General features: G+C 39.5%; 1 protein-coding gene across 1 annotated transcript in view; it reads right to left on the reverse strand.

Moving 5' to 3' along the window:
- The window catches only part of MPP6 (membrane protein, palmitoylated 6 (MAGUK p55 subfamily member 6)), a 66,647-nt gene that overhangs the window by 4,565 nt on the left and 49,282 nt on the right, over positions 1-12,800 (reverse strand). Inside the window, exons 8-10 of the mRNA XM_006832207.1 lie at positions 12,338-12,499; positions 5,210-5,412; positions 2,739-2,867 (exon numbers count right to left, since the gene is read on the reverse strand). Coding sequence (XP_006832270.1) covers positions 2,739-2,867; positions 5,210-5,412; positions 12,338-12,499 — 494 coding nt within the window. The remainder of the gene's footprint in view (positions 1-2,738; positions 2,868-5,209; positions 5,413-12,337; positions 12,500-12,800) is intronic.

Raw genomic sequence — 12,800 nt, forward strand, 5'->3', positions numbered from 1 at the left:
TATTCACAGCCAGAATAGAAAATGTCACAGTAGTTGGGAATAACTGGGCTGCTGGTCCTACCTACACATTTTACCAAGTAACTTAACTGCATTCCAGGGCAAAGATCACAATACCTAGTATCCAATAAAACATTACCAGGATTGCAAATAAGCAGGGAAATGACTCATGAGGAGGAGAAAGCCCAGTCAATTAAAACTGACCCAGAATTGACACAGCTGTTGGAACTGGCAGATGGTGACACCAGAACCAAACAAAAGGACTGTCACTACCTGCTTTCAGGGTTCCTTCCCAAACCACCACATAGGAAGACCTGACGGTGTCAAGAGAGGGATTACAGTGGGGGCGGGAGGAACTTCTGGCAGAGACTGGTATGTTCATGATCTTGGTGACAGTGGGGTTCATAGGTGAGTCTACATGAAAACTTATCCAGTTGTATACTTCAATTACATACAATTTACTGTATGTCAATTACTCTCCAGTTTAGTTAGGAAGAAAAATTTAGGAGATACCAAGTAAATGCCTGGTGTGGAGCTGTGGGCTAATATGCCAGACTGCAAAGCTGTTTGAAACTGCACGGTTGGTGGTTCAAGCTCACCAGCTGCTCCTTGGAAAACCCATACAAGGTCGCTGTGGGTCAAACCGACTCAATGGCACTTAACAACAACATGAAGAAGTAAACCCTGGATGCTGTTCTTGTTTCAGTCCCAATTTGGAAAGATCAATTTAAAAAGGAGAACTCTTGGGGAAGTGAAAATATAAAACATATATTTGGTATTAAAAAACACTTATTAATTTTAGATGCTAATGATGCTCAAGCGTAACAATTGTGAGAGAGGTGCAGGACCAGGCAGTGTTTTGTTCTGTTGTACATAGGGTCGCTATGAGCTGAAATTGATTCAATGGTACCTAACAACACCAACAACAACAACGATGCGGTGGGGAACATGGTGGGGAGCGCAGTGGCTCCCGAGGATGAGCGCTGGACTGTGAACCACAAGGTTGGTGGTTTGAGTCCACCAGCTGATCCATGGGAAAAAAATTATGTTTTCTGCTCCTGCCAAGATATGCAGCCTTGAAAACATTACGCAGGGTTGCTATGAATTGGAACTGAAAAATTCCTTATTCTTTAAGGATAAGTACTAAAGCATTTGCAGACGTTATGATGTAGAGGATTTGCTTCATAATAATTCCAAATGAGGGGAGAAATAAGTGAAGGCCTAAGCAATGAAGAATAGTTACATTAATGAAGCTATGCGATGGGCACATGGGGTTGATATTTTCCCCCCTCTTTTGTATATAATAAAAAACTTTCAGAGAATAAATAGAGGAGAAAATATGCCATAGAAACTAAGAATATCTAACTTTGCTGTTGTTCTTTAGTCGTCGGTACGACTCCGTTCTGACACACAGCAACCCTGCATAGGGTTTCCGAGAGGTCTGAACTGCTGACCTTGTGGTACATAGTCCAGGGCTTATCCTACAGCACCACACCAGGACTCGGCCAGTAGTTCTAACTCATAGCGACTCTATATGTGGTTCCCAAGACTGTAAATCTTTACAAGAGCAGAAAGCCTCATCTTTCTGCCTCGATGCGGATAGTAGATTCCCGCATCTTTGTTAGCAGGGCAGCTCATAACACTAAGCTGCTATCCACCAGGTTTCATTTATAAAGAAGAAGAAAACTTTGCTTTAACATAAAGTGTACCTTGAAAGCAATACTGTTCCAAATCTTAACTATATCCACTGAATGAATTTTTACTCTACAAGGGCGAGTCAAAAATTATCCACACCCCGGCTGTAAAATTTATGTTAATCAGCTTTTAGAAAAAACAAATACATCAGTTTTCAACATTATCTTCTTGCTTTTCAATACACTCTATCCACCTGTCAACAAGTTCTCGAATCCCCTTATTAAAAAATGTTTTAGGATGAGTGTGAATCAAAAATACGCCGCTGTCTTCACTTCTTCATCAGAGGTGAATCTTCGTCCTTGAAGGGCTGCTTTCAGAGAACCAAACAAGTGAAAGTCTGATGGAGCAAGTCAGGATGATAGGGAGGATGCTTTAACATCTCAAAATGAACTTTCTGCAAAGTGTCAACAGTGTGGGCAGAGGTATGCCGATGGATGTGCATTGCCAGGCAACATCACGGTGCTTTTGCATAGCAGTTTTCTGCATTTAATCTGAAGTTGAGGCTTAAAGCTCTTCAGTGAACATCTCACTGTAATGAGTATTGTTGACTGCTGAACCCTTTTCCTGATAGTGTATCTAATACTGGCTCTTGAGAATCCCAGAAAACTGTAACTTTTTTTTTTTTTTAAAGAAACTTTTACCTTCCTTTGAATATTGGTCCAAATTTTGTTTGCAGATGTCCAAACACTTCTGTGTATGCTTTTCTGTGAGTTGTTTCGGGACCCATCTTGCACAAACTTTTCGAAACCCAAGTCTATCGTGGATTCTTTCATAGGCAAAGCCATGGTTGATTTGCTAATGACTTGCCATGTAACCCACTGTCACTCATCTACACGACAAAGAATCATTTCACGTGAACACTCTATGTTGCCATTAAGTCGTGGATGTGGACAGGCATTTTAATATAACCAGAGTGTGGACAATTTTTGACTCACCCTCATTTAAGAATTTACATAATACATTTATTTTGTAAGCAGAATTAGCATTAAATATGCTCAAAGGATAAAGAAAAGTTAAAAACAAAACAAAACTCAAGTGCGTTTTACCGTCAAAAGCTTGGTAGTGATTCCCGCATCCACCACTGCCTTATGCATGGCACGCAGTGTTTCCAGTTCTGGGGCAGCAATGAACACGACGTAAGGCATGAACTCTGCCGTCCTCAATACCTTCAGGGCCTGTGAGAGGTTATGAACCAATTATATAGCATCAGGCTTTCAATCATGTTAATACTTTCATGTAAATCATTGCTTGTCTGCTCTCTTCCTTTGCTGTTGTTGTTAAGTGCCGTCGAGTTAGTACTGACCTATAGTGACCCTGTATAGGCTTCCCAAGGAGTGACTGGTATGCTTGAACCGCTGACCTTGCAGATCAAACCAACTTTGCAGTGCAGCGCATTAACTCACAGTGCCACACAGTATGTTTTAATACCTGACCCACTCCCACTTTGCCCTTTTGATCCCACGTGGTCCTTTCCTAAAATAGTTACTCTTTTTTTTTGCTCTGAACCTAGTTTCTGTAATCTTTGATACACCTGAACAAAAGACGGTATAAAACTCAATAATCTAAAAATCAAGAGTGATGCTGATCTGTTTGTTCTCTGTAGCATCCTACTGTTGAAAATGCAGCAGCCACATAAATGGCACTAATTTGGGAAATTAAGTGGTTAAATATATTAATATACGTCCACATTATGAAATGGAGTCCTGACATGGCGTTGTAGGACAGGAGCGTTAACTGCAAGGTCGGTGGTTCAAACCCACTTCGGAAACCCTACGCAGCAACGCTATATGTTGGGATTGACTTGACAGCACTTAACAACAACACTACAAAATATATTAATTACAAAGTATCAAACAGATGTATAGTCACTGAAAAGATCATCAACTATTGCTTAGTGAAAACAATGAAATAATCAGCACATACATTTCCCATACATGAAAAGTAGAAAACTCAGAGCATTATCTGTGTGTCTGTACTTCAGGTGTAGCAAAGGATCCCTGATGACACAATGGACAACATGCTCTGCTGCCACCCGAAAAGTGGACGGTTTGAACCCATCAGCTGTTTCACGAGAGAAAAGACCTGGTGAGCTGCTCCTGTCAGATTGTTGTTGTTGTTAGGTGCCATCAAGTCGGTACCGACTCATAGCAACCTTATGCAAAACAGAACGAAACAGTACTGTTGCCACGCTTGAGCCCATCGATGCTGCCACTTGGCCAATTCATGTCGTTGGGGGTCTTCCTCTTTTTCTCTGACCCTCCACTTTAACCAAACATGATATCCTTCTCCAGCTACTGGTCCCTCCTGACAATATGTCTGAAGTATGAGAGATGAAGTTTGGCCATCTTGACCTCCAGGGAGCACTGTGGCTGAGCTTATTCCAAAATGGATCTATGGGTTCTTTTGGCAGCCCATGGCACTTTCAATATTCTCTCCTCCAACACCATAACTCAAATGCGTCAATTCCTCTACAGTCTTCCCTATTCACTGTCCAGCTTTTGCATCCATATGAGGTTATTGAAAATAGCATGGCTTGGGTTAGGCGCACCTTAGTCCTTAAGCTGACATCCTTAGAAACCCTATGGGGAAGCTCAACTCTGTCAGACAAGGTCACTAGGTCAGACTTTCCTCAATGGCAAACAAGCAGTAACAAGGCAGAACAAAATCACTAGACAGAAACATGCCTTTTAATATTGATTTTGGAGTGGAAGTCAGGTACAGCTGTGTAGAATTGAGGTGGATGAGAGAGACGAATATGAGAATGAGTGTGTGTATGTGTGCATATTTGTGCATGTGTGTGCTTGAGAGAGAGAATCAGGTAAGCACAACTTCTATTATTGAATCCTTTTACAACAACCTTAAAGGAGCTCTGGTAGCGTAGTGATTACGAATTGGGCTGCGAACCTCAGGCACAGCAGTTTGAAACTACCAGCTGTTCGCAGGAGAAAGATGAGGCTTTCTGCTCCCGTAAAGATTTACAGCCTCGGAAACCCTCCTATGAGTCGGAACCAACTCCACGGCACATAGCAACAACATAACAGCCTTGTCTGACTTTTAAAGTAGCGTAGTGGTTTTGAGTTGGGTTGCTAACCTCAAGGTCAGCAGTTTGAAACTACCAGCTGTTCCGGAGGAGAAAGATGAGGCTTTCTGCTCCCGTAAAGATTTACAGGTGTCACTATGGGTTGGAATTGACTCCATAGCACATAATCACCACCATCACCAACATATACTTGTACATGTATTACTTGAGCAAGTACATAATTAATAAACTTCTATTAAAGACCTAGCCACCTGGTTTCTACTGCTATTCAATGTCTGTTGATTAGTTGGCTAGATATTTATGTAACTAATTGGGAAATATAATACAGTTCTTTATCATGTAATATAGGAAAATACTCACGAGTACCCTTCACAATTCTGGAAAAAACAAAGAACAGAAAATAAAAGTGCAAACAAAAAAAACAATAAACAAATACCAACCCCAAACACAGAAAGCAGTGTAATCACTTCAGCTTACTTGTGGGTTGACATCCAAGATACAAGTTCTTCCAGTCTGGACAACCTCCAGAATAGAATCAATCTTGGTTCCATAGAGATTGCCTTCATATTCCCCATGCTCCAAGTATTTTCCAGCTTTAATATCTGCTTCCATCTCAGATCGTGACACAAATTGATATGCCTGGCCATCTTTTTCATCTTCCCTTGGTTTCCGTGAAGTAACTACATAAAATGATGTTGAGAATTTGTACAATGAGGTTATATGGTAAAAAAAATAAGACTAAATTAACCTAGTGCAGAGCTTGGTGAATTAAAGGCCATGGAACAGAAGCACGCTTATTCATTCATGCTTTTCTGTGGTTACTTTTCGAGTCCTGGTGTGGTGCTGTGGGTTAATGTGCTGGGCTACCAAGTGGTTTTGAACTGAAAGGCTGGCAGTTCAAGCTCACAAACCGCCTCTTGGAAACCTTATACAGGGTCGCTATGGGTTGGAACTGACTTCATGGCACTGTAACAACAGCAATGGTTACTTTCAAAATACAAAGGCAGAGTAATTATGAGAGGCAGTGCAGACTACAAAGTCTGAAATATTTACTATGTAGCCCTAACCCAGAAAACGTTTGCTGACTGATTATGAGGCATGTTTTAAACAGGTATTTGGCAACATATGATGTGCACCAAAAAAGCGCTTTTTAAAGTTTGAAGCTCAAAAGTACTTACAAGCATGGCCCTAAAACGAAATGCTTAATTATGTTGAGTCTTAACAAGCACGAGGAATACATGGCAAATGAATATTTTTGCAAACTGACTCTCCCTCTATTTTTTTTTAAACAAATAGAAATTTATTCTCTCAGTTTAGGAGGACCTTCCTTTTCTTACAGAATCTATCAGATCCAATTTCCCCCCACATTTACATTTCCTTAATGAATGCTCAATAAGGGAAGTTCTTCTAATTCTTAATTGCTACTATCACTTTTCTGAAATTAGCTTTACTCACAAGTAATCAATTCATCTGTTCTTAAAATCAAACCTTTGTTTTCTGCTTATCGATTGTTTCAAATATTCACTGTTCTATTTTATACTTCAGTGCAGAGCTCTCCACCTCAGTGTTATTGTTGTTGTGAAGTGCTGTCGAGTTGGTTCTGACCCATAGTGACCCTGTATGACTACCTGTAATAAGTACATGCATAGGGTTTCTGAAGAGCAGCTGGTGAGCTTGAACTACCGACTTTGCAATTCAGATGGCTTTGCAGTCTGGTGCAGTAATCCACAGCGCCACACTGGGGGGCTCCCTCAGCGTTATTAGGGTCTATCAATTTCCTCTACTCTAACTTATAACATGTGGCACTTAACAAGATAGATACAAACTAGGTACACTGTAAAAAAAAATTTTTTTTTTCCCCAACTCATAGAGACCATGTGGATTAAGAGAAGCAGCTGGTATGTTTGAATCGCTGACCTTGCAGTTCAGTGCTTATCCTACAGTAGTACCATACCAGGGCTAAAAAATACCCCAAACCAAATCCACTGTACTTAAGTCGGTTCTGACTCATAGTGACCTGACACGACAGAGTAGAACCACCTTATTGGGTGTCCAAGACTGTAATCTTTACGAGAGCTTATTGCCACATCTTTCTCCCATGGAGTAAATGGTGGGTTCAAGCCACTGAACTTTTGGTTGTCAGTCAAGCACTTTAACCACTGTGCCACCAGGGCTCCTTACATGCAGATTACGTATGCATAATACAGATATTCAAACTATTACTGTTGCTGTTCAATACCATCGAATCAGTTCTGACTCACAGTGACCCTGTATAATGTTTGCAAGGAGCAGCAGGTGGGTTTGAACTGTTAACCTTGTGGTTCACAGTCCAGTGCTGATTCTACAGTGCCACACCAGAAGCCCAAACCAAATAAAATCAGTAATTGGGATAAACAATAACTGACATTATGACTATCTGTAATAAGTATATAGGCATCAAGCAAACTTCCATGATGATAAAATGAACTTTTAACCCAAGCTCAATCATATGGGGTATAGCTCATAAATGAGTCAATACAGACAACAGAATTCCCCTTTTTCATTATTCTCTGACCTTGATGGTGGATTTCTAGGATGCACTGTGGACAGTATCAAGTAGCTTCAAGAACCTTCAAGATGCTACAATGGCTTTTTATAACCAAAACTACGTTGTTGGTAAGGTTTCTGGAATTATTCACAAAAGGTGGCACAATAAAACTCTGTAGGGCAATTCTGAACTCTCAAGATAAATACATCACTGGGACCCACTCAATACTTGGGAACATAATTTTAGAAGAATACGTTTTTTTTTTGTTTTTTTGTCGGTGAAACCATGTGTGTGAATGTGCTGCTTGAAAGAAACATGTATATATCATACACATTATTTCCATTTCTACCTCCCAACATGTTGAGGGAATCTTAGAGAAATATTGTTCAGTTTACAAGAGGATTTAAACTACAATACCTTTCTCTGTAGAATACTTAAAAAAACAACAACTCGATTGCCACATATTTGACCCCTTTATATTCCTGGAACAGGTTGACGGGATCTTAGAATTTGATTTCTGTGACTGATAGACAAAATTCTACATTGTAACAGCTCTTAACTAAGGTCAAGAAGCCAATGTTAAAGAGAAAGCATGAGTCATAAAACAATTTATGCCCCTGGAATCACAATTATTTTCTTTTAGAATCATCTTATAAAGCAATTAGGTCAATGTATAACGTTGATAAAGTGCTATTGGGTCAGTTCTTATCTTAGCAACACTGTATAGAGTTTCTGATGAGCAACTGGTGGGTTTGAACCACCGACCTTGCGGTTAGCAGCCCAGCACTCATCCTACAGCCACACCAGGACTCCTTTAATACAATACATCAGCATTTATTTCCTTCCCCTTATCTACTTTCCCAGCTACATGTTTCTGTTGTTGTAAGCCTCAAACTCTGATTCATGTGACCCTGTATGACAGACGAGACCTGCTTCATGAGTTTTTTTCTGGGCTATAATCATTATGTAATCATTATGAGTAAATTGCCACATTCTTTCTTCCATACAGCAGATAGTGGATTTGAACTAGTGACCATTTGGTTATTAGATGAGCACTCAACAACTGTGCCACCAGGGCTACTTAACCACTTAATAATGTGCAGAACAATGTTTTGTATCAGAAATATGGTAAACCTGGCACACTACAATCAGGGTTTCTTTTCTCTGTTGATTTTGGAGCTTAAAAAAAAACGTTGGATGTTACGTAAGTGTGAATGGTTTCAAGGAAAGTCAAACACCTACACTGTATGAGGTGAGAGTTGACTTGAAGCATGAGCATATCTAAATCTTTCCATAAAAAAATTCAGATTATGAATCTTTATTCAAAGTAAAAGGCTTGCACGAAGACAAATTTTAGTACAATGGATATTAATTTGGGACTAGGAAATCAAGAAATTGGAGCACTTATATATACACCATTTAATCTGATAATTCTATATAAGGTTTTTATATACATATTTCATCATGGCACTACTACAGCACAAATAATTTCCCCACTGCCCAAAACATACACACACACACACACACGTGGGCAACAGCAACAATGGTTCATGTTGGTGTTAAGTGCCATCAAATTGGTTCCAATTCATAGCAACCCTGTATAGGGTTTCCAAAGAGCAGCTGGTGAGTTTGAACCGCCAACCTTGTGGTTTACAGTCCAGTGCTGCTCTTACAGTATCATACCAGGAGTCCAACATACACATAAAACCAAAACGCAGCACACATACACATAAAACCAAAACGCAGCACACGTCCACATAAAACCAAAATGTAGCTTACATACACATAAAACCAAAACGCAGCACATGTACACATAAAACCAAAACACAGCACACATACACATAAAACCAAACTGCAGCACACGTACACATAAAACCAAGTTTGCCACAGAGCTGATGACTTGTGAATAATGCTCATGATACAATGTTCATTCTCTCATTAAATTATATATAATGTATATGACAGACTACATTCTAGAAGCTGAATTTACTGAATGCAAAAGACAGACAAACTCTTTATTCTCCGGGAGCATATTATTGCACACAGAGGTAGCTGAGTAACTAAGTAACAAATGAGAATTGACAGGAAGGGCTGAAACATAGCCACAAGGTGCTGGGGAGGCTACTTTAAGTTGAATGATTAGTAAAGGCCTCTTAGAAGTTGTGGCCTCAATGAAAAGTAAAATCCAAGTATGTGAAGATGGGTTTGGGGGCATAGGGGTGAGTGGTGAGGAAGCAGAATGTTCTAGGCAGATGGAACAACAAGAACAAAAAGGCTTAAACAATGAATGGAGCACATGACTCTCTAGACTGAAGAGCCCACTGATCTTCACCATAACAAATAAAAACTCATGCACAGCAAGGCACATCACCACTACATTTCACAATACTTCACAAACCAAGGCCCGGATGTTTCTGAAATTTCAAAAAATCAGGTGATGAAGAGTAACAATTAGAATGGCAATGGACTTCTCAATATGTTAAATCAAGGATAACATTTTCAGAGCTTTACAAATTTAAAATGCTATTCTCAGCTACACAATCAAATACAGGGCAGAAAAAAAATAAGCCTTCAAATACAAAGCAGCAGAAATTACGACCTATACATCCTTTCTTGCTACAAAACGTTGCAAGAGGATGTTCCCCAGCAAAACAAAGTAGTAAAAATGAGGAAAGATATCAGAGGCAGAACAACAGCTTCAGTCCAGGAAAGCAACAAGAGAAATACTCCACTGTTAACAGCTGGGCGGGTCTCATAGGTCACATGCGGTCCCTACTGAGCAGAAGACAGGGTTCTGAGACAGATGTCTTCAAGAAAATAAAATCACAACTTATACTGGATAGAGTGGTTTAGCGTACACATACACACACGCACGCACATAAAATCCTATATAAAACCCAAGTAAAAAGAGGAAGGGAAGGAAAAACAACAACTCATTGATTTCTAGGGGTGGGAAGGCAGAAGCTGTTTAAGAAAATAAAATGGTATTAACTAAAAATAGTTTTCATGATCTTGGGAGGGTGGTTAGGAAGTCAATATATAAAGCATTAACTGAATAAAAAGCAGAATGAAGACATTATTGATAAATATGGGAGACCACTAAAACAAATAGCTAAAAAAAAAAGAAAGAAAAATGGCTGTCTCTGGTAATTGGGCCAAAGGTTGAGTAAGGGAAGACAAAACATCAGTTCTTTTTATTATATGTGAAGTACAACTTGATTTAAAAAACTGTGCAAGTATTTAATTCCATAAAAATGAAAACTTTTTCCTCATTGCATAACTATATAGTTTTATCACAGTGAGGTTTTTAATCTGTTAACTACTTAATTAAGATTTGTATGAATTTAGTGCCTTTAATCCAAAGCCTTACCCTGACAAAGTGTAAGTAGTATGTGGATGCAACAAGGTTAATTCTCCAACCCCTAAGAATTTTAGCAATAACATTGCTCACAGAATTAAATGCAGAGACACTGTAAGATCTGTCTTCAAGAAATGGAATGACCTCAGGCTGAGATCTGACTTACAACAGCCTAAAGCAATCAATACAGCTAAAGAAATAATGTGTTCATTAAAAGGGGGCCGCCCTGGTCAGCAATCGTCATTGTTGCTGTTAAGTGACATCGAGTCAATTTCAACTCATAGTGACCCAACTCATAGGTATAGGGTTTCTAAGATCAGCTGGTGGGTTTCAACTGCTGACCTTCATAGTTAACTGTCCAGGATCATACCAAGCCAGCAATTTGTTATTATTTAGCGCTATTGAATTGATTCTGACTCATAGTGACCCTGAATAAATTTCTGAGGCCTTAAATCTTCTCGGGAGCAGAAAGCTTCATCTTTCTCCTACGGACCAGCTGGCAGCTCGAACCACAGACCTTATGGTTTGCAGCGCAGTGCTTATTGTATGGAGTCACCACGCTCCTAGGTCAGTAATTGTGGCTATTAAGTGCTATTCAGTTCTGGCTCATAGCGACCCTGTACAGGGTTTCTGAGGAGTGGCTAGCGAGTTTGAACCACTGACCTTGTGTTTCAAACCAACCTTGTGTGTCAGTGCTTATCCTACAGCACCAGCTATAGAATCACAGAAAAGGAGGAGGTTATTGATGACGGCGCAGTGGGTTAATGTGCTGGACGGCAAGGTCAGTTTGAACCTCAAGGCTGGTGGCAGGTCAAGCTCACTCCTGGGAAACCCTATAAAGGGTGGCTAGGGTCAGAACGGACTCAACAGTACTTAACAACAACAATTGAGGCAACGTTAAGTTTGTTGCTTGCATTGCCCAGGCAAAGTAATGTCCACAGATTGAGGCACATAAGTCTACAAAATAAAGACAAATGTGATCAGTCCTTATATGAGACAGTGATGTCATGTAATTCTTTGTTCTAATTCCATCCTCATAAGGCACACTTCTATTATTAACTGACTTTTCATGTAAACATGCAACTAGGGAAAGAATGCAAAGATCACAAAATGTGTGTCTAGTTCACTTAGTAGTTAAACCTCTCATCACTAGTCTGTGTATGATCCATACGTTTATTTTATACATCCATCTTTGCGACCTTAATTGATGCTGCTTGCTCTGGAAGACTGGATGCTTTTGATGTTCTATCAAAAAGCAAGTTTATGTTCTTACAGGATTGAGAGCTGCATGCTGGACCACCTACATTCACAAAGACTACCACACAGAGACTGCTTGAGGAGCCAGCAAGCTTTCCTCTCTGTGACAACAGGTGAAGAGTCCCTGGGCGATGTAAAGGGTAAAATGCAACATTCCATGCAAATGTTAATTGTACAAGAAAACACGAAATTTATGCTGATTCTGCCACAACTCGTAAACACTTGCATTTAAATCTAAAATTTCTGGACTAAATAGTGTGAAGAAGCAAATGCCACCAGTTAACACACCAACAGTGCTGTATCAAGACAGCTATAGAATTACTGAGTTCTGAAAATATCTTCTATTTTTTTTCATTTTCACTGGCATAATAAGAAATTGATATTAAGTAATAATAAGATTTCCTTTTCCCCATGTACCCATACCTTTCCCAGACAAACAGTAAAGAAAGCACAGAATACTTACATGGCACTGTAGTTCCAAATTTAGTGGGATTCAATACTATGAACCTGTTTTTCAAGCTTCTTCGGCCCACACCTTGGGCTCCTATTAATACTAATGTCTTCCTCTGGAAGGGGGGCATTTTGGCTACCTCTTCATATATTTGGATTTCATGGCGATCAAATTCTAAATATAAAAGGAAAGTAGAAGCCATATTCAGTTCCTTTATATGCAAGACACTCCCCTGATATTCTGTTGACGTATGGCCCAGTGGTTTTGATAGTTAATTATCACCTAAATTGGTCCACTCAGTGCAGATTTGCTTTTACAAATTTGGAAGTGTACAAAAATTATTTTACATCTTGGTTTGAATACCTGTTTTCAGCCAGTTGCCCTTAAAATTTTGTTTTTCTAACTAGAAATATGCCTGTGCTTTATCCATCCTTGTTGGATACTCAACTCATTAAAACCTCTTTATTATAGACAT

Source organism: Chrysochloris asiatica, unplaced genomic scaffold, assembly GCF_000296735.1.
Source record: "Chrysochloris asiatica unplaced genomic scaffold, ChrAsi1.0 scaffold00006, whole genome shotgun sequence".
NCBI classification, from domain to species: Eukaryota; Metazoa; Chordata; class Mammalia; order Afrosoricida; family Chrysochloridae; genus Chrysochloris; species Chrysochloris asiatica.